This window comes from Psittacula echo (assembly GCF_963264785.1).
Source record: "Psittacula echo genome assembly, chromosome: 2".
In the NCBI taxonomy this organism is placed as follows: Eukaryota; Metazoa; Chordata; class Aves; order Psittaciformes; family Psittacidae; genus Psittacula; species Psittacula echo.
In genome coordinates, this window is record NC_137737.1 from 5,097,894 (window position 1) to 5,121,356 (window position 23,463).

General features: G+C 46.6%; 1 protein-coding gene across 1 annotated transcript; it reads right to left on the reverse strand.

Moving 5' to 3' along the window:
• On the reverse strand, positions 1–23,159 carry CDCP1 (CUB domain containing protein 1; the record flags this gene model as incomplete). The annotated part of the gene is made up of 9 exons (XM_080610347.1): positions 1–448; positions 1,620–1,701; positions 2,932–3,297; positions 4,111–4,491; positions 5,196–5,423; positions 7,896–8,264; positions 9,559–9,912; positions 11,236–11,439; positions 23,084–23,159. The coding sequence occupies 9 exons, from the start codon at positions 23,157–23,159 to the stop codon at positions 1–3; spliced, it is 2,508 nt and encodes an 835-aa protein (XP_080466473.1).
• Between the last annotated feature and the right edge of the window lie 304 nt (positions 23,160–23,463).

Here is a 23,463-nt window from a genome sequence, read left to right on the forward strand (position 1 = left end):
TTACTCCACTGAACCATCCTGTTCTTTATCTTCCAGCAAGGATGTGCTTGTATCTCCATTCTTCTCTTCATTTGTATCTCCATTGTCCTCTGATTGCCCTGATTTCTGATGAGCGAAGGTATAAGTGTCATGGTCCATGCCTGTCAGAGGTGGGGGGTCCTCAGCATCAGAAGAGCATTTAATGTCTTTTCTGAAGGAGAATGGAGGTGGAGAAGGTGGCAAGCTACCAACAGGTCCATCAAAAGGCCGGTACACATCAACTTCTGGACTGACTGAGCCATTGGATTCCTTCAGCAAGTGCCCATAGACCATAGCATCATCAATAACTGCATAGACATGAGATTCGTTGTTTTTCCTCCCTTTTGTGAATAAGCCTTGTTTCCCAGGCATCTGGGTATTCACGTTCGGATTGTACACTCCCACCATGGGGTCCTGGCTTTTCTTCTTCCTGTTGGAGAGTTGAAATTGTTAACAGGTCACCAACAACACATGGCTGGTGAGTTTGAACTCAGTGAATAACAACAGCTTCTGTTTACTCATCCCAGGCACCCAAGTCTACCTGGATTGAAGGCTTCACTTGCAATCTTAGGAAGAATAACTCTTGAGCCTAGACATGCTTTTTTAACAGAGCAGAAAATAACTTTACTGTTAATAATAACTATTACTGCATTTAGTAACTTCTGCTGTTCGGTTACCTAACTGCTGCTTTGCTGACCCTGACAGCTGTAAGATGAAGTCCCAAGCATGGGGATCCTAGCTGTGCCATGTGAAGAGTCTCCCAATGTCCACAGTCAGGATCCAGAGGCCATCAGATCCTCACAAAACAAGACTGAGCATTACTGAAGATGAGTAAGACAGTGGGTCCTCTAAGAAAGTGGAATTAACTTATCTTGGTTTCACCTACTGAACTTTCTGAAAGGCTGAACTGAAGATTCTGAAGCCTGTATTTGTAAAGTCTTTTCTGTGTGGCAGAGAAGCATCCTTATAACTGGTCTGGCCATCATACTGCACAAATTCATTCCAGCTCCATGGCTTCAGGACCCCATCCACGCTGCCAGCGCTAAGCATACGGGTATCAGAAACCCCAAGCTATCGATGACTTCAGGCTCTGCTGGCGTGAGTAATGCTATGTATGTTTGCTTTGCACAGCCTAGTTCTCTCCCCAAGGGCTCATCTCACACAAAAATGTTCCCACTTGATGTGCAGGCTCCAGGAGAAGCTGCTGGGGGTTGTGTAGGTGAAAGATAGCCCCTAGTTTATCACAGCTTGTTTGAGGTCTTGTCTAAAGCCACATGTAGAGCAGCCACATTCATTACAACCTCATTTCACAGGAATTGCTTACAAAGTCTAACCAATGCCTTACGGTACAGCCAGAAGCCTGTGCTAAGGCAATGCACTGGGCGTTGAAGTAATGTGACTCCAGGATCGCTGCTCTACTCCAAGTCAGTCAATTTAGAGTAAAGCAGCATTCCTGGAGTTGCACTGCTTCCACCGCCGTTGTCTACATCATGCTTCAGACCCTTGTTCAAGGGATCTGTACATGTGGAACAGATGGCCAGCAGCAATACCAAGATGCCTTCTCGAGCTGCTGAGCGACCCATGCCAAGGTACGAACTTACTTCTTCTTAACACAGCACACAGTCAGTCCGATAGTAGTGAGAACTCCAGCCCCGGCCACCACCGCAAGTATCACTCCTAAGTCTGCAAACAGACAAGGTACAAGGACACTGAGAAAGAGAGGGAAAACACCCAGCTTTCTCCTAAAAGCTGTCTGGGTTGGAAGCTCCTCAGGAGTTCAGCTGGAAGCAGAGCAGGAGTCTCCCAGCCGCGGGGCACCACAAGCCATTTCCAAGAGTTAAGCAATGACAAAACTCCTGCTGCAAGCAGCAGAGCACAAATAAAACCCCAACCAACCCACCCCAACTGCAAGAGTTCAACACAGCTCGTGTGCTGCTAAACTTACCTCGCATGCCTCTGGCTGAACAAGGCAAGAGGAGAAAGTGCAGAGAGACAGAGGCATTCAACAGAGGAAAGAGTGACATTTCACCAAGCTCCCCTCCATGCCATCCTTTCCTCTGCAATACACAAGTTGTGTTGACCTGGGGTTTTCCAGGAGTCACAAAACTGATCAGGAAAGTCCATGTGTGAGCAAGGAAAAAAGCTTTGTGTTTTACAAGTAGTACACATTACCAAGGAGGGAAAATAATATACATTCATTTCATCCTGTTTCAGTTCTAGCCCGTGTAGCCAATACTTCTACAGACAGCAGTCTCCCATAGGCAAAGAGGAAGTACAAATGTGAAGGGAATTTACACAGGCAAAACCTACCCTAAAAATGCACCTAACCCCCCCTTTTTTGTAAAGCTGTTGATGCTCTGGGGACATGAAAGACATCAAGAATGCGGATTTTGCTGATAGCAGCCAGGATACTCTCCACTAAATGGTCAGACCTGTCCCAGGGCTGGTTTCTTCCTCGTGAACACTGAGATTAACTGAACTGCTCTCACGAAGTAAAGACCACTTGCATGAGTAAGTTTGCATAAGCAAATCTCAAGTTACCAGCCAGGTCTGTGACACTGGGAGAGAAAAATATCACTTGCTCTTATACATTTTGGCTGTGATCTCCAATTAAAAAAGCTAAATTAAATAAAATCAAATCTAGCCTTACTCCCCCAAGCCCTGCAATACCCCAGCTCCTAAAAACCAAGCCGAAACCCACCCCAAACCCCACGGAAAGAAACACAAAACTCTTCCTTCCTCCCCAGCTTCTACAAGCACCCAGCTGTAACTCAGGTTTTGGAAGGACCGGGGTGTCCAAAGGCAGGGCTCTCATGAACCCCACACCCACAGAGGACCGGCATCCGTCACCTTCGCCAAGGGAAAGCCAGGAAACAAGCAGGAAGCGAACAACCACAGCCTCCGAGGACTCACCTATCTGCTTGTCAGCAGAAGTCACCTGGAACTGCAGGGTCAGCTGCGTCCTCTCCACGGGCTTACAGTTGGAGACGTTGACCCAGAAGTTGTGATACATATTTCGGGGCTGGGGCAGCAGCTCGTCCTCACGGCACACGGTCTCCTCTGCCCCTGGGGTCTCTTCCTTTATGTTGACATAGGCACGGCCCGTCTCACACACAATGCCCATGCGGTCCTTGGAGAACCCCAGGCGGGCAACTTGCTTGCTGGGCACAAGGATGTACCAGGATATGGAGACATAAGGAGGGAGACCATAAGGCCAGTTGGGAGTCTGCAGGTAAACTTTGGCTTTTGGATCTGGACTCACAGTGAAAGTGCACTCATCTGTAGTAAAGGAAAAGGATAAAGGAATGAAAAGTTAGTTCTGGTGTCCTCAACATGAGGGACATGGAGCTGTTGGAGCAAATCAGGGGCTGGAGCACCTCTCATGTGAAGACAGGCTGGGAACATTGGGGCTGTTCAGCCTGGAGAAGAGAAGCTGCGTGGAGACCTCAGAGCAGCTTCCAGTGTCTGAAGGGGGCTACAAGGATGCTGGAGAGGGACTCTTCATCAGGGACTGTAGTGATGGGACAAGGGGTGATGGGTTCAAACTGAAACAGGGGAAGTTCAGGTTAGATCTAAGGCAGAAGTTCTTCCCTGTGAGGGTGCTGAGGCGCTGGCACAGGGTGCCCAGAGAAGCTGTGAATGCTCCATCCCTGGCAGTGTTCAAGGCCAGGTTGGACAGAGCCTTGGGTGACATGGTCTAGTGTGAGGTGTCCCTGCCCATGGTAGGGGGTTGGAACTGGATGACTTTAAGGTCGTTTCCAACCCAAACCAGTCTAGGATTCTATGCAGTCAATTGTACCTCATTACCAGCAATACAACCCGCTTACTGTCCCCTCCCACATCAGTCATTAACACAATTAGCATAGCTATATCCGCAGAATTTCCTACAACCAGCTATCCACCTGGAGTACAAAGTTCCTTTTTCCAGGAATAAACCACCTCACTGATTCAGATAAAGCCTGATCCCAGCAATGGCTCCAGGACTCGACTCTAAAGAATTAAACTCTTATTTCTGTTTGTCCATACGTGCTCCAGTAAGTGTATCGAGACATCCAACACTGTGCAACCAAGTAGTACAAAACACTACCTTACCTTTAATATGAGGCACGAAAGACATTTTCAGATCCTGATGGTTAGACTCGTTGAGGAATCCTTTACCAAATGTTTTTAAAGATACGGTGATATTATTCCTCATCTGAATCTTTTCAATGGATCCACCAGGACAGAATACACCAACATTCAGCTCGGTCTCTGGGGTGGCACTGACAATGCTGTAACTGTAGCTTGTGTTGCATCTCTGCTCTGAGACGTGTTGCTGAAGTTTCAAGGACGGAGATGTAATTTCTATGTTGATCAGATCGGGAGCCAAGAGCTTCCAAATAAACTTGTGCAGTCGAATCGGCAGCTGGGTGATAGCGTTGGGCACTGAAAGGGAATAGATCTTCCTCTGACACCACCGGAGATCAACACAGCCTGCAATCACAAAAACAAGTCCCAGGGGTTGTATGTTTCTTGCAGAGGAAACATCCAGGAAAAGCAAGTCTCCCCATGTACACACGCAGAGAAAGCACTGTCAGTTTTGTGTCAGAAATACAGACAAGCATCTACCTGAGGAAACATTACCCAAACACGTATCATTTGTACTAAAAAAGCTTTCCTTAAAAGCATGCAGGACACCAAAGAAATCAAAATCTCTCACTCAAGATGCTACTTTTGCTGACTGGGACACTGCTGCAGTCAAACCAAAGTCCAGATATCTATTAGAAAACTCTTTCCCTAATGGTAGCTGAAAGCATTCGGGAAATTCTACATAAAGCGGACATGCAAGCAGCCCAAGATGCATTCCTGATGATCACCTCGGACCTGCATTTTCATGGCCAGATTTATGGCTCTCCTGCTCTGTTTTCATATTTTGCAGTTTCCTAAGAAGACCCTTAAGTGCCTTCTGTCCTTTTCCATGTAGGAATGGCCGCGCAGTTTCTATTTTTAAAAGTAGAATGATGTAGTGAACAACAAATCATCTCCAGGTTCATTACATTCATCTCCCAGCTGGCCAATGCCTGGTTTCCAGCCACACTGTCATTTAAAACCCAAGCGAGAGAGGTTTGGGCAAGCCCTGGGGAAAAGCATGCAAAAGTACTTCTGTAGGAAACCACATTAAGCCACTTCTGCCATACTTATGCCTTTTTCAGCTGTGATCCTCAGCCGGGACAAGTCCTTGCACAGAAAGGAGATCTTGTAGATGGCACCAGACACTAAAGTCAATGTGCGGTCACAGTTGCGAGGGTCCTTACAGATGAGGCATATTGGTTCAGACAGGAGCGGAGTGCGGATGGGCCACCCTTCAAAGTGTATCGTCACAGTCGTGTTCCACTCCTTGCTCAGGTCGACCAAATGGGTGACATCTACATAGAAAAACATCCCAGAACTATTACTGGCAAGAAGCATGGTGCAGAGCAGGACATCCTCCAGCTCTTCTCCCCCCCCATTAGACAAGCAGCTGTTTCTGTATCAGCTAAGAAAACATTTCTTACTTCTTTCCATCAGTGTCACATGAACACAGGCAGTATCGTATCACACTTCAAATTTAAAGGTTTGAGCTTTTCCACACACAAACCCCATTTTCCTACGACTTTCCAGCTACAACAGAGTAACACATATGCTATCCCCTTTTGAACCACAGAATGGTTTGGGTTGGAAAGGACCTTAAGATCATCCTGGTCCAACCCCCTGCCACAGCCAGGGACACCTCACACCAGACCAGGTTGCTCCAAGCCCCTGTGTCCAACCTGGCCTTGAACACTGCCAGGGATGCGGCAGCCACAGCTTCTCTGGGCACCCTGTGCCAGCGCCTCAGCACCCTCACAGGGCAGAACTTCTGCCTTAGATCTAATCTAAATCCACCCTCTTTTGAAGAGGTTAGGCAAGAGGTCAGACTGAATCCTCCAAGTCACTGGCACACGCAAGCACAGAACCTAGGATTTCTCCAACAAGGTTTCTGACTCTTCAATACATTTCATAGCAGCTAAACACAGACAGGGTTAGATCAAGAAGTTACTTCAACTGGAGAGAGCTGTATTTTCCCCCTATTTAATGCCAAGCACCGCAGACAGCTGTGTAATACTCAGATGTTTGGGAAGCTTTGAGAATATGCAGATACCAATGCATTTTTAATAAGAGCCGTGTTTAACTTGCACACTGCAGATGGCTTGTTTTAATCAAAGTTTCAATACTGTCCTGAGGGCTGAATGTGAATCTTTGATGGAACTTATATGACTACCAAATCACAGATGAAATCCTACAAAATCCCTAGAGAAACCACTGTTGTCTCTTAAATACAAGGGCTTTATTACTTGTACTTCCAATTTGTCATTTCAATAAATGACAACCTGGTTTTCATTTTTTAAGGTTATTATAATCTTGTATTTTAGTTGTAAACATATTAAAATTCATCTTCGCTTTCCAAAAGTAGAAAGGAGATAAAGCTGATCAACAGAATACAATGTATTCACTCTGCCTGGCTTCCAAGCTGCAGCACACAATAAACATGAGTGCATATGATTTGGTTAACACCAATTTTAGGAGTATTTGCTGTTCATGAACGCAGCCGGACCTGACAGAGGCAGAACTGAGGGTTACAGTGGTGAGATGCTACAGACCCTTTCTGGATCTGTGGCTTCAACATACAAGCCATTTAAACCTTCTTCCCTTCATAATTCCCTAGAAAGCCTCTGAGTAGCTCCTGCTGCAGTGAGTCCAGAGTGTGGGCTTTCCTCTGCCTGCTCCTCTGCACTGAGTGTACCTTCACTACTAACCTCCACCACGAGCTGAGGTCAGAGCTAAGAAGCCAGATGATAAATCACTAACTCCATAGCCTACTACCACTAACTCCAATACTCAGCCAGGCCTTTTATTTCAGGTTTTAGGTAACTGCTCTGGTATTACAAGTCATTGTGTTAAGCCAGTCTGAATTTGGAGCAAGAAAACAGGAAAAAAGTTAAATTCTTAATGTAAGAACAAGCAGCAAAAGCCTAAAGAACATTCAGATATGTAGGAGATGTTATTAGTGGGGTATCCTACAACTTCCATGTCCAGTGTGATTTCTTCACACTGGATAACGTTCAGGCTTCTCTAGGAACCAAAATAAAACTCAGAGAAAGAAAGGAAGAAAGGAAGGAAGCACATATTGATGCCATTAGCAGCATGGAGACAATCTCACATTTCTCTTTTCATGCTACGGATCTTGCTACCTACCATAACAGCAGGTTTCCCCTTGCTAAGTACAACTGCTTACATCCGGAGCAGAAACCTGGGCTCACATTGTAAGTATGGTCTTTAAAATGTTGAATCTTACGTCTGCAAATAAAACTGTTGAAGCTTGAATTTGGTTTCTCTACTGGAGAACAGGCAGCACATGTGAGTCTGGACAAATCTTGTCCAGCAGTTATGGTCCTTGCCCCATAGCTAGATCAGGCCCTCAGAGGGAGCACAATCACAAGGAAAAGCTAGCCAGTGCTTAGCTCTGTCTATACAACGTCCAAGACCTGACACCCCAGGTGTTAGAGGCATTCTTCAGTTACATGTTGCATGCGCTGGAAAAGGAATCTCCTTTGCAAGCTACAGTGTAAAATCTACAGTGGAGCTTTGTACTCCATTGCAAAATCTCAGCATCACTGTTTGCCTTGCTGTAATCACAGCCGGTGGTACCCAGGGTGGTAAAACACCTCAGCATCGCTTGGCAACCCACCTCCTTAAACTCAAGGAGGGTTCAAAATTCAAGGAAAATTACCCCAAAACCCCAGTATTTCTCTTTCTTGTGGTGCTCAGCCCAGCTGTCCGTAGGCAAACGCAATGGAAGAGGCAGGCCAGGTACTTACTCTCATCGACCTGTGGGTGCTGAACGACGACTTGGAAGAGCAAGCGGAGGATGCCCGGGTTCTGGGCATCCTGATCACAGCCCTGCAGGGACAGGTTGAAGCTGCCAGCGATATTGGCAGGCTGGCTGTCGCTCAGCTTGAACACCTCTGGGTTGCTGGGGGAGCCAGGGATGTAATACTCCACCCTCTCCTCTTTCCTTTCGCAGTTGGAGAGGCTGTAGTTGTGGAAAAACACGCTTGCTCTCATGTTGGAAGGAACCACGAACTGCCACGTCATGAGCTCATCTTCTGGAAAGCCCAGCGGGTAGTTTGGGGACATGAGGGTGATTGAAGACTCCTCCTTCAAAATGGATTCAATAATGCATAACCCTGAAACGGGGTAGGGGAAACCATACAAAACAAGTTCCAGTTAACGAAGACACACTGGCGTATCTAGCAGCCCAGCAGCAGAGTATTTTGACAGTGAGATCATCCACTTCAGCTACAGGTTAGGTTATTACAAAACCTTCAGACTAAAACATATATTTCTGTCTTTAATTACAGGAAAGGGAAGGGATATATTAATGCTCTGTTTTCAGGTTAGCGGGTTCACCTTTCAAGCACGTGGACAGACAAGGCTTTATGCTTTGGAAAGATCCCAGGTCCAGCTTCTGCTCCCGGCTTTGCAAGATCAAACGTGCAGCCTGACAACTGCTTCACTGGGTTTTGGGAAACAAAAGATGTGATCTTTTATATCAGCACGGAGCTCCCTGGCCAAAAGCCTCCCAGATCTAACAAGAGCACACCAGTGAAGAGCCTCAAATATGCATGATAAAACATGAACGTGAACCATGGAGGCTTTATGCTTGGATGACTCTTGGCAGTGTGAAGCTGGGTACACAGAGATTATTGTCCTGCTCTAAGAAAACAGCGATGATGTGCAACTGTGAGCAACACCAGGAGTTGCAAAAACTCATGTTCTAGAAGCTTGAACCTGGACCAGGTTCCTTCTATAACTGATAGCAAGAACTGCATAACTCAAGTACAGAGCAAGAACACCTCCCAAAGATGGTTTGTCATGAGATCACAAAGTAACCCAGTGATTGATTGCTATATAATATTCTAGGTATTTTAAGAAGATTATTACACAATGTTTTATGTTGCTGTGCAGGTTGAAACAGATAACTGCATTTAAGCAGCCTCATGTGCCTTCCAGGCACTGCTTCCTCTTTTCCCACCTTCCTCTCCTAAAGAAAGGCATTGGTTTGAAGCTCAAGAAGTCATGTAGCTTCATTTAAATATAATCAAACCCAACTACACACTGCAACGAGAAGATAGCATAATTAGAATGAGCCAACAGAGTTATCTAGTCTCACCTAGCTGCAAACACAAAACCAACAGAGCAGGTACACTTAAGTTTTAGGAAGTTTAAAGAGATCAGAAATGAATAATACGTGCCAAAAGCAGCAATGTGACAGTTTTTTATACCTATCAACTGATCAACCGAAGATATTTTGACCCCAGAAGAGCACCAGCTACCGAACTAAAACCCAAACAACAGCTTTTAGGAACAGATGAAGTGGAGGAGAGTTATAGATAACAGCACCAAAAAGTTACCCAAGAAGAAAAGCTTAATGAATTGTGCTGCAGTGTGCACAGTGAGGAAACATCCCTCTCTACTTACGTTTTATGGAAGCCCTGTTAGCTATGTTGAAGCCTGAGGTGTTGAGAGGTGAGTTCCACGGGAGGTGCAGAGCCATGATAACTCCTCCCAGCAGCTTGACGCGAGACACCGAGCCGTTCCTGCAGAAGGTGCCAATGTTGACCGTGGCCTTATCGATACAGCTGTTGATGTTGTAGCTGAGCGAATCCGGGCACGTCTCTCCTGGTTCAATCTGCTTCAGCCACGGGGTAAATTTCAGTTCAAGTCCAGCCTTTGTGCTTGCCTTCACGTCCCAGATGAAAGTCCTGTTAAGGCGAGGTAGCCCCGGTGGGTAAAGATGAACATCTCCAAAGGGACAGGGGCCTGACACACAGTCTAAATACAGAGAGAGAACAGCCATGATACACACTGGAAAGCATTCAAGTAAATAGGAATTTTAGTTTCCCTTTCATTGCTATTTTTCTAAGTTTAGGTTGCTCTTCTCTTTGACACGCACTGAAAGACACTCCTCTATTCTGCGATTCTATGGTGACATGCTGTCTCTAAACAGGACTCTTAGAGTAGACAGGATAAACCTGCTTTACTCAGGTTGACTAATAGAAGGGATTCATTGTCTCCAGTATTACTGCCTTGTTTGCTGAAGAATTTAGAAGGTATTTAGCGAACAGGGCAGAGTGCTGACTGGGCAAAAGGGAGAAACACAATGTCAGGAGAGCTGGAAATCATTGATCTAGAGAAACTATTTTATCCCATCTCTCCCTGAAAATTCCTGGCAAATCATTCATCTTTAAATCTTCCGTTGCTTGCCATGAGCCATATCTTCATTTCCTTGCTGCCCTGATGAACAACCTGGGCCTCAGATTTTGCAGAGGTGATGAATGGCAACGGCCACTGCAGGATTCTGGGGAGAACTTAGAAACCTTGTCTCTGGAAAATCCAGATGACTGGTATTTCAAGCTGGACACTAAAAATAAGCACACTTAAACCTAGGTCTAGGCTCTAACTTAGAAGAAGAAATATCACAAGCAAAATACATCATGAAATACTGTGAAGATTATTGTTTGCATCAATCGTACGAATAAAACTCCAAAATGTGAAGAGAACCATTCCTGAAGACCTCCCCAGAAACAACAAAGATGCTACCAAAGACTGAATGCCCAATGAACCTCATTGAGAAGTAGCACGTGTTCATGCTATTAAAAAGCACATTAACACACATACACCAGGGATAACATTCAGTGCAAAGGAAGCTTTAGTTACAACACTTCCAGCTTTTTGGTTTCTTGACTTCAATAACGCTCATTAAATATACGGAAACATGTGCATGTTTTCAATGCTTCTGCTGCCCTTATAGGCACAATCAAGCTGTTCAACAATTAACGTGGGTAATATATCATCAGCAGTGCTCAAAGGCTTTTGACAAGAAGAAAAAGATTCTTTGATGGGTTTACAAACTGTGGGAAAAGGGAAGGCAGCAGGAACTGATGCAACAATCATGGAAAGGTTCCCCAAACAGCCAAGTTAACATTAACGCTGCCAGCTGTAAGGCTGTTTATCAGCATTCAGAGATTCCTTCTTTTCAAGCTTATAGGGGATACCTTAATACAGGAACAGGAAACCAAGGTATGTGGTTTTACTGGAGGAACATTACCATTGTGTGGGGGATGGATGTTGCGGAATGAAAACCCTGGATCTTACCAATTTTCTTCTCAATTTCCATGATGAAATACTTCTCTGGAGTACTACAACTGAAGGTGAAAGTCGTGTTGTTCCCAGGCTTTATCTTGAGTTCAGACCTGATGACATTTTTAACACGAATCCAACAGCTTGGTGGAACACTGGGTCTCAGTTTAATCGTAACTGTGACATTGTCCGCTGTGTGAAGGGAGATTGTGAAGGAAGCTAGGAAGGGAAACCAAACAGAGGTGTTCTGTTACTAGCACATTTGGGTATCACCAGCCTCTCCACACATCCCCATGGATGCCACGCTGTCAGAAGGAATATCTGCATCCATGTTCTCAGAAGTCTTTGGTGTTGGACTGACACAAAATGCCTCACCTCTTCCAGCCCAGCACACTTCACGTGCCCAGAGAAGTATACATGGAATTTGTGTAGGACCAGTTCTGCTCCACTTTACCTTCACCAGGGTTATTTGTTTCACATTTATGAAGTAGTTGAGCTATTCCTTTCAAATTTCTGTGGTCTTGATCTTGGTTTTCAGTCTATTATGCCCATTCCACAGCCTGCTTCATTTCTGAAGGCACCCATGAAGTCGTGACTCAGTTCAGGAAGTTTATCAGCAGCCAAACAACAACACAGCTTCAATTGCACATGATGGTATGGGTGAATCTCTGGATATACCTCAACAATTACAGTAGACCAGATGAGGTATTCCAGCAATACCAAAAGCACATCCCAACAGACATTTATACATGCGGTCACAGCCCTTTCCCACCTCCCCACCTTTTATAGCTCATTCCCTGAAGGTACAAGATGCCCATGCAATGCCCCTAGGAAGGTATCTGCAGCCTGGGATGGACCATGTGTGCTTGGATACTTCCTCTCCATCCCTGACATGACCATTGCCTTTTTGGGAATACATTAAATCCTCAGCAATCTTCACAGATTTCAGCTCATCCCCAAGCACTACCAAATGCATGAGAAGCTCTCACAGGAAATACTGGAGCCACAGAATAAACTGCATGTTGAACATCTTTTATGGGTAGTGATTTATCAACAAATGGACCAATCCTCTCTGTCTTCTAAAAACACACACATGCTATAAAAAGCAAACCAAAGGAGCACTGACTGCACATTCAAGATGACTAGAAAAGTTATCAGCATCAGTTTGATGCTTAGCAAGGATTAAGCCCAGCCCTGGCTGAAGCATGAGCACACCAGAGACCCTCAACCATCCCACCATCCTTCCCAGTGTGGTAATGGGAACACTGCAGCTTCAGGTTTACAAACACCAGGCATCAAAAACTTCTCTGGTAGGGGGAGTACAAAAGGAAAGAGTGCTCAAAGAGTTACTCCATGGTGCTTTTAGTTGAGTTTTGCTGGTCTTGAGCCTTCTTCCAGCCTTTCTGGCTTTTCTATGCAATTTTGGAGTTGAAAGACTTAGCAAGCCCTTCAAACTGCCTTACCTACTTGCCTCCAGGATCAAAAGCTTTAAATGAAACCCCTCACACATCATGAGGCTTGTGAAATTTGTACACATACTTGTTAACAACAAGTTTACTAACCCTGTAATACCATTAGTGAGAACCTGATCACCAAGCAACTGGCCTCCAGCTTGTAAGTGACAGGCAGTCCTCTGACCTGAGAGCCTGACACTGAATTCTCTTGCCTCTTCCAATGCTGGCAGTACTCAGCATCCATGTTTCTGCCTTAGGAATGCTTGGGCAGAGGTTTCTAATATGGGGTTTCCCTGAGGAAAAATAAACAACAGAAAAAGACAACCATACAGGCTAGGAACTGCCTTGTGCAATGGCCTTCTGAGCACACAGGGGATAACTGCAGGGGCAACATCTGCAGGGTGGGGAAAGAGGGGAAAGCAAAGCCAACAACCAGGGCTGCTCCTCCTCCTCCTCCTTTGGGAGGAAGAAGTTTTCTGAAGAGCAAGTGAAACAACTGCTCCCAGCCTAGCCCAGAGTTTGGTTTTTCATACCGCTGGTCATTTTTGGGGTTCTTTTGGGCTTTTTATTTATCATCCTTAGTGCACAAAATACCCTTTGATTACAATGGTCCTAATTTTTCTGTTGTTTGTGTCACCCAGGCATGAAGCGCTCTGAAGCCTAATACCAATAGTTAATAACTACACACAAAAGAGACTTCTTTCTTGCATAAAGTAATTGGTACACTCATCTACAGTTTGTAAGTATTGCTGAAAAGTCTGCTCCTTGCTTTCTGGTCAAACAGTTATCACTGTTCCTTGTCCCATCCCTGGGATAGCACAACCATAGGGCAACACTGGCAGGACAGAGCAACACAAATTACAGCCAGCATTTCTGAACCAATCCCAGACTGGTTTGGGTTGGAAGGGGCCTTAAAGCTCACCCAGTTCCAACCCCCTGCTATGGGCAGGGACACCTCACACCAGACCAGGTTGCTCCAAGCCCCTGTGTCCAACCTGGCCTTGAACACTGCCAGGGATGGGGCAGCTAAAACTGCTCGCGCATGGCCCCAAGCCCATTTTTAGTCATGAGAATTAAGTTTAAGCACAACCTTAAGCACATGACTAGCTCTAGACTAAAACAAATACACGCCCTGAGCTGAAACCAAGGAGCAGAGATTTTCCATGTTTTGAATGGCATTTTGAAATAAGCAAAGCCTCCCTGCAAGGGTCAAAACAAGGCATCATCTTCCCCGGCCTGGAAAGACCTGACTTCTGCTGCCTGGGATTTTTGCTCCCCTCTCCTCCTCTAGACTTCATAAGCACGTACTCATTTGTTTGATCGCCCTGCAAGAATATCAAATCCTTGTCAGCTCAGTATTAATGATTACTACTGACCTCATGCGTCAGCCTTCCAAAACAGGACCTGCCCTCTCTTCATCAGGGACTGTAGCGATAGGATAAGGGGTGATGGGTTCAGACTGAAACAGGGCAAGTTCAGGTTAGATCTAAGGCAGAAGTTCTGCCCTGTGAGGGTGCTGAGGCGCTGGCACAGGGTGCCCAGAGGAGCTGTGGCTGCCCCATCCCTGGCAGTGTTCAAGGCCAGGTTGGACACAGGGGCTTGGAGCAACCTGGTCCAGTGGAAGGCGGCAGGGGGTTGGAGCTGGATGATAAGGTCCTTTCCAACCCTAACCAGTCTGAGATTCTAAAATCAGAGAATTACTTTAATGATCAATATATCAACATCCCAGTAGGCAACAAGGATGCAGATACAAACCAAATTAAGCTCAGCAAAGCTGTCTGTTAGAAGGCCCCACCAGGACAGACACCAAGCTAAATTACTGCATAAAGAAACAGCTTGCTAAGATGAAACTCCACAGAGAGTAATTTTGGCCAAGAAACAAGAGCACAGTGCTGTAGTGTCAACAGCAGCCAGCTGCTAGGGATGTGCTAAGCGACATTAGGCTACCAAATCCCATCGCCATAGGAAAAATAGAAAAGAAGAATGCAGAAAGGATATCCAGTGGCCCCAAAGTCACTAAAAATAAATGGCTAAATGGGCTAAACCCCCCAACCTATAGACACACAGAGCTAACTTTAAAAGCACCTCTATTGCAGAGCTTTTACGAACATGAGTGAGTTTTTGTGACTCACACTAATGTGCTTTTGTCTGTGATTCCCACTGCATGCCTTTTTATTAGAATTACCAGTAACTGCACACGTTTCTTGTAAAGGAGGAATTTCCATGCCTCATCAATGCCGCACAGGGATGACACACAGGATATCCAAACCAACAAGAGGAAGAATTGCCAACCCGGATCTAGTCTCTGTCTACACAATGGAATCGTTGGACTAGAAGCTGTCAGAGGTGAAGCCTCAAGCCCTGGGCTGGTTCACAGGCATCTCATCTCACCCTATTTTTCTTCCTCTAAGCAATTAAGAGTTTCACAGCCTCTCATGGCTGTTTCTTCAACTTCCCTCATCTCCGGCTGCATCTTCTCTGCCGCAACTGGATTTCACTACTGCTCATTCTCATTCCAGACTGCCTTCACAACAGCTGTCTCACCACAGCATCCCTTTATCACTAGAGTAACACTCCTCTCCCTGCAAACACACTTTGGCTAGCCTTTCTCAACTGTATGATGCTTTTTTCCATACCTTACCTCAATTTCATGGCTCAGAGCTCTCCAACTTGACTTAGAAACAAACTGCATAGTGTAAACCAAGTAGGATTACTCCGGAGAGTTTAGCCTAAATTTATCTACTGTGGTTGCACCTGACACTAATCTCTTAATGTGCCTAGGGAGGCTGTGAATGCTCCATCCTTGGCGGTGTTCAAAGCCAGGTTGGATGAGGCCTTGGGTGACATGGTTTAGTGTGAGGTCTCCCTGCCCATGGCAGGGGGGTTGGAACTGGATGATCTATTCTGTGATTCTATGATTCTAATGTTTTTCAATATGTATATATAAATGTCAAAAAGACATTTTTTCCTGTGCAAGGGTGCAATACAGAAGAGTAGTAGAGCCCGTGGCACTCATTCAGTGTGTGCTGTATACACATACAAGGGAAGGACTTGGCAGGGCAGCAATTTCCATGGCTATGTACAGTGCCTTGCTAAACAGAGCAGGAGCTCAAATGGAGCCCAACTAGTTTTAGCTAGAGGGCTGCATTTTATTGCAGCAGTTTATCCATAAGGATCTATGGATTGTTTCACATGGACATGCCCGAGGAACCAAAGCCCACAAGAGCCACCAACAGGAACATCCCAGATGTGACTTTCTCCCCAAATCACTGTTGTTTTGCTCATTCCAGTTCAGTCGTGGGCCTGTTCCACTCGAGCCATTTTTAATGCAAACCAGTTGGATGAGGCTGACTCAGGCACCACTCACAAGCCGGCGGCAGCTGGAGGAGGCAGGTTTGCTGCAGAGGACGAGTAGTGGCAACGCTCACTCCGGATGTGAAGTACCTGGATCTAAACCCCTGTTCTGCCCGAGGGGGATCTGAACCCACACAACCAACACACCTCTCCAGAGAACAGGCTTGGCCACCACAGTGCTTCATGCCATCACCTCAATACAGGGGTAGCACTGTGGTGCTGTTTGCTCTACAGCTCGGTGTGCTCTCCTGGAAAGCTCAGCACCTCTTCTGCACCTTTTGCAGGGATGCTGGCCCACAGGCACACTTGTAGCCTGCTGAGGTTGTTCCACCACACATTATCTACTGCAAGGGTCATGGCAAGGTGGTGGGAAGCAAGGGGGTACCACTTAGCTAGAGGGGTGATGGTTTTAAACTAAAAGAGGGAGATTCAGGTTGGGTGTGAGGAAGAAATTCTGTACAATGAGGGTGGTAAAACACTGGCACAGGTTGCCCAGAGAGGTGGTGGATGAACCATCCCTGGAGACATCCCAGGCCAGGTTGGATGTGGTTCTGGGCACCCTGATCTGGTTGAAGATGTCCCTGTTCATTGCAGGGGGTTGGACTGGATGAGCTTTGAAGGTCCCTTCCAACCCAAACTGTTCTATGGTTCCATAACAACACAGTAACCAAGCCATAAGTTAAATGATTTCCACTTCAAGCCACATCAACTCTCCTCTCTGATCTAATGGATAGCCTAGGTACAGGAGATGTTAGCATTAGGACACATTCAGAGCAATTAATCCAAAACACCCTTTGCCTAGTGAGGGGACCTCAAGGCAGTCTCTTGCATGATGCAAATCGAGGGCTCCAGTTCCCACATCCCAGCATCTCAGCCCCAATGGTTCAGCTAAAAGACCTGCACCTTATCAACTATTTCCCCACCACCTCCAACACAATTCACTGCACAGTCGACTCAAATTTGTCAACAGGTCAAAGAACACTTAAATGAGTAAACGTCTCCCTGCTTTGCTGCCTCAAACTGTTTGTACCTGCCTTACTGCCTTTGTCTTTGTCACTTTGAGTCCAACTCTACAGTTTCACTACAGCACCCGATTGCCCAAGCATCATCCCCTCCACCAGTTCCACTCGCAAGGCCCATCCAGGTAATTGCCTTCACATTCTTCAAGCCCTTAGCAAAGTCAGGCAGGGACCTATACACCGTTCATACTCCCCTCTACTAAACAGTGCTGTGAGCAGCAGAGATCACAAGCACAACCTCAAACTACAGCCAACCCAGCTTGCTGCAAGCTGCTGAAATCCTGTTGGACCCTACAAAGCAAACATGTTTTCTGTTTACATTAACATGTAAACTAACTGCTCTCTACATTGCTCAATGATGTCCTTATGCTTGGACTTGGTCTTCCAGTACCACGCTTGCTTGGGATGTGAGGGCTGTATCTTGCAAAAGGATTGTTTCAGGGAATCACCTAGAAAATTAAAGCTTCAAAGGTTGTAAACACTTAGAGATAGAAGCTGCCAATGACATGATATGGCAATAATATGTCAGGGTTATCACCCACATCTCGGGACAGGGCACCTGGGGGAGAGCATCAATTCCTCAGCCACCACAGTATGACCCCCTAATCTTCACTGATGGGATAGAGGATGGGAATGTGAAGCAGGCAACATATCACACATCCCATTCTCCTCCTCATCAGGGCGGAAGGGTGAATACTGTCGGGGTAGTGATGTTACAAGCACAGTTCACCAGAGAAGGTGTGTCAGTACTCCGGGCCAACAAGGATGCTCACTCAAAAGCTGTTCATTCATGAATCTGCAATGCCTGAAAGGATTAAAATACCTTCAGATTTCAAAAAACTTTAGAAAAAATCAGTACTTTAGAACCTTTTTGGAAGATAATCAGGACACACTCGTGTAAAAGAGACCTTTAAAAGAAGCTTTTTCCCCACAAGTGGGAAGACCAGGCACTTTGGAGTCTGGCAAGCTCAGCTGTAACTGCAGAAAGGAGGATGTTGCCTCTGAGCTGCCTTTTCTGAATCATTATTTTACAGATATGAAGTTCGGTTGCTTCTGTGGCAGTGAGATGCAGAGCTCGGCGAATGCTGTCTGCAAGCTGTGTTTGCTTGCCCAGTTTATCCCCACTTTGATGTAAGCCAGTGAGAAGCCAGCATCTTAGAGCATGTCTGAGCAGCTCTTCGGTCTTGGCGCTGGCTAATCAAAGTGGAAAAGCGCATTTCACAATCAGGGGTCCCTCCCATGCTAAACATCCTGCCCACAGCTCTTTGTCTCCCACTCATGAGGAACTTCAGATCGTCTCTCACTTCTGAGGAGCTCCAGATCATCCCTTTTCAGCCCTCAGTCTGCTGCCCCCATACACTAATCTCTCAGCACAGCTCGAAGCAGGCTTTCCCATGGCACGCTTGAGGGGTGGATGGCTGTTGAAGGGCGTCCAACAGAACAGGCAAAGGTAAGACCTTTCCCCCATTATAGCGGATAGGTTAAAAAAACCCAAACCAAAATCTGTTTTCTGGCAGCACTGGCAGCCTGAGCACTCAGAAGCAAGACTAGACTGTACTAACACATGTGAAATTCACATCTACTAGGCATTAAGGTACAATTCTTAAGGTTGCTCTGCCTGAAGGTCTCCCAGGAGGTCACATCAATGCTGTCTACACTGGGCAGGTTCAGCTACAGGCAGCACAACCTCACCTCTGACACCAGCTAATACAAACCCACCAGATTTTGCTCTGACAAAACAGCCAGCAGTCAACAGTTTACTAAGCACAGAACAACCCCCATCCTTTCCTTCACAAGCAGATGTTGAGCAAAAGGAATCTGTTATATCACCATGTTATATATGTATATACATATATATGTTATATATGTAGTTATATCACCAACAGATTACAGAAGTTTCCAAGTCCAGGGATGGTGACCAGGCTCTATCGCCTGAATCCTACTAAGAGAGTACCAAAAGTCCAATGCCCTATGGGAACTGATTGATGGTTTGGCTCCAACAAATCAATCCCTGCTGCAGTGGGTTGTCTACTCCAGAGCTGAGGTTTGACACGGATACCTGAGCAGCATCAGTGAGACAGCTGATGTCCCAGAAACTGCTGGAAGTGCTTTGTTAAAGTAACATCTTCAGTCTTTCCCCTAGTTGGGCAAAGGTTTATAAATGATAAAATGAGTAAAAATGCGGCCTTCACATTAGCTCTACATCCTTTAGGCTTATTAAAGACAGAGCAACAAATGAAAAACATGCGCAAATCTCACCTGTTACAAACAAACACCTCAAACCCACAAAAACCTGGCATTGAGGAATAAAAGTGTCCATTTTATGGTGGAGAATGTAAGGTAGCAGCACCTTGTACGGTATGGAATGTAAGGAACTGAGACAAACGTAAGGAACTGAGACACACGGTTAATTTACTATAAACACAGTATTTTCTAGAGAGTAAAAACTGGGCACTCCAGACTGATAATGGCATGAGGCAAGCAAAAAACAAAGCACAATCAAATGCTCATGCACATTAGTTGTGGTCTTAAAAGGAGAGGTCTCCATCGAGTGACCAAACGGCGATCCAGAATGGAAATAATCCATCTTCCACTGACTGTCAGAGGAGCACAAACAGGCCCATTATTTATATTCTGTCAGAACAGCAGAAAGACCCTGCCAACAGCTTAGGGTTTTCTTAGTTTATTAAAAGAAGCAGCTTTACATGTGGAGAGTGACTCAAATCAGGTTAACTGGAGGGTAAACTGAAAAAGAACGCAGCATTGTCTGCAGATTCATTTATTATAACAATGACATTTTAAAGACAACCCCCCAAAATACATATTAAGATTTTATCACATAAGGATATTTTAAATCTGAAGTATTTATGTTTCGCAGACATCGTAAAAGTCTGAATAACTTCATTATCAGTGCTTCAACAAAGCATGATTTAGTTGGAAAACACATTCGCAGAGGTCAAATGTGCAATACTTCATTCACACATCCATGCACAGCCATCACATCAAATACTTCTTCCTGTAGTTTACCACCTATAAATTAACCAATGTTTCATTTGATAACTTATGCACACAGTTGCATCTGAAGTAAACCCTATGAAGGCAATGTGACCAGCCATGCTTGACCTACACATCCCTACAGGACAACGACCACCACCATAATACTGTACCTGCTGGGAAAGGGTGAAGAGAGAAGGTGAGAGAAGAAATGACTCCATCAAGATGACAAGAGACAGCTTTAAAGACAGGATCACCAAGATCTGTACCTGTTTCACCAGAGCATCACCAGACCCTGAGAAGAGGCATCTGTGCCTCATATCCACCTTGTGTGTGGTTCTGCACACCTAAACCTGGCCTCATTGACGGGGAGATGGCTTCAACCTGCAGCCAAATGGCAGCAACAGCAGAGCCAGCACCAACATCAGCACCGAGGCAAAGGGAACTCCTTAAAAATTACAGTCTTTGGTTTTCAGGACAAACCTTTGCTCAGAGGAATGTTCCAACCGCAGTTTTGGTTGTGCAATAACAAAAGCAACTCCCACTGGGACGAAGCACACACCAGGCACAAGAGATCTGCCAGCAGATGCTCCCCGGTCCCACTAACACCATCACAACCTTCAGCCTACCGACCCATGTCACTAAAGCAGCTGAGACTGAGCCACCTCTTTTCTGGGAGGCTGGGGGTCCACAGAGAGGAGAAGGCACTGAGTTTGATGGGATGACAGAGGATCCTGGCACACAGGAGTAGTGGAGCTTGTGCAGGAGATGGACAAGTGAGCAGAAGCATGCAGCTGGAAAGGAAGGGACTGAAGGAGGTCATCAGAAGGACCATCATCAGTGACAGCAAACCACTGGGTCCACCGGTGGTGCTTTGTGCAACTTCACTGTTACTAACTTCTCTTTACAGATCAACTTCATGGCTCGCCCCAGGGTAAGGTGAGTGGTTCAGGAGCTCCCTGGTTCCTCTAGATTAAGCTGAGAAAGCCCCAGACCACAGACATCTCATTTGTTGAGAAGGTTTGCACCATAAGAATAGACCAACATAAGTTCTTTGTCAGACTCACCATCTTTCTTCCATTTCCTGCACCTTCCCATCAAGAGCTATTACAATCACACACACAGCAGACTTGCTCAGCTCTCAAAGGACACAACCTGTACCCACCACCACCACACAGCTGGTACCCTGCTCACCAATGCATCCAACCAAACCAATGGTGCAGGCTCAACGTCGCATAAAGCAGGTATAAACTTTCATTTTTAACACCAATGTGAATCTGTTTGGATGTTAAAGACATGATGATAACCATAAGCAAAAATCAAAGGCATGGGCCTCATAAGTAACAAGTTCCCAAGAAATGAGGGACAGGACAAGAGGAAACGGCCTCAAGCTGCACCAGGGCAGGTTTAGATGGAGCTGAGGAACAATTCCTGCCCCAGAGGGTGCTCAGGCATTGGAACAGGCTGCCCAGGGCAGGGCTGGAGTCACCGTCCCTGCAAGTGTTCACACACCGTGGAGACGAGGCCTCAGTGCCATGGGTTAGTGGTGGCCTTGGCAGTGCTGGGGGATATTTGGACCTGATGACCTTAAAGGGCCTGTTCCAACCTCACTGATTCTATGTATGCAAAACGATGCAGCTGAAGGTTTTTTCTCTTGCTGCTTCAACACCACGAGACCTTTGGAAAGCGTAGCTCCTCTCCTTCTAGCAACGACCCACCTAGGGTTTGTTTTCTTTGAAAGCAACACACAACTAACTACAGTATAATAGTCTTTCTTCTTCCTTTGAAGTGGCTTAGAGAGGCAAATAGCTGCCATTCACTCGCCTCACAGGCAATACATTAAAAGTAAATAAGACTACACAGCCTTAAACCTCATCACTGTCTAATTTTACAGTCAAAGTTTAGGCTGTATTATTTACAATAACAACAGCCATGAGCCAAACTTCAGCATAACCAGCGCAGTTAAAGGTAACAGCAGTGCTAAAAAGGCACAAGTTTCACATCAGACTCTTCAGGTTATTCATAATCACTGCTAATAACTTAGTAGTTATTTTGGATAGAAGGACTCATACTTCAAGAGAGTTTAACAGGGCTAATAGCTACAGAGCCTTGGGTGACATGGTCTAGTGTGAGGTATCCCTGCCCATGGCAGGGGGTTGGAACTGGATGATCTTAAGGTCCTTTCCAACCCAAACCAGTCTGGGACTCTATGACTCTAAACCAAACTGTTTAGGTTTGAGGATGAGCTGGGGTTTTTTTGCAACCAAGCTGTTCTGGAAGTCGAGGCAAGCCCCACGCACCATCTCTGTGCTCATAACTGGAATTCTTTTTGGGTCGCAGACAGGATTTAAGGAAATTATTCATGGGTTACATACACCGGATTGCATCAAGCATCCCGGAACTTCAAGAGACACGGAGCTGGTAGTGAGCAGCAGCCTCCCACTGAACTACATGACCCAGGTGGGCCGGGAAGCCATTCTGTGTCCCTGCACGTACAAAGCATCCACGGCTTTATGTAAATACTATGCAAAGAATCGTATTCTATTTGCTTAACAGCTTATGTGACTGCATGGTCTGACACAGAGCACGATTCTGCAAGTTCCCGTCCTTACAGAGAATTAAAACACCCAGAGAAAAGGAGTTTGTGAAGTTTACTTCCATAATGAATCCTTCACCAAAAGAGGATGCACACATCAAACCACTCGTCCTGTTAGGAGCTATCTCACGGAGAAAGAGGCTGGAATGCCCACACGAAAGATACTAACACCGGGTGTCCCTATGCCGACGCTGTCTGGGGGATGCCGGAGCGCTCAGCCCGACGCTTCCTGGGACCGGGACCGTCAACTTCCACCGCGGGCAGGACACCGACCGCCCGGAGCCATCCCGCCCACCGGCACCGCAGAGACACGACCCGCTCCCACCGGGGGCTACGTGTGAGCATCACGGAGCCGATTCTCCCCCTTCCCCTCCCTTAGTCCCCCCTGCCCGGGCAGCCCCGCCGGGCTCACAGAGTGAAGGGTACCCCCTCCGCCCCATCCCTACCTTCTCGCTGGAGGAGCTGCGCCGAGGCGGCGAGGAGCGCGGCCAGGAGCGCGGCCAGCGCCCGGCCCGCCGCCATCTCCCCGCATGAGCCCGGCGCCGAAGCGGGCGCGGGTCCCCCAGGCGCCGCCACCACTTCCTGCTCCACCTCGCACCTGGAGCGGGGTGGGACGGGCAGGTGAAGCCCCTCCTCTTCCTCCCGGGTGGCGGCGCTCGGGCTCGCCTGTCCCAGCACGGCTCGGCTCAGCCCGGCTCCCGGTTCCTGGCTTAGCTCGTCCCGTCCCGACCTCGGCCGCTGCCTCCGCCCCGGCGGGGAGGATGGACCCGGCTCGGCGGGTTGCGGGCAGCAGTCAATGGCAGAGCCGCTGCTGCGGGGCGTTATT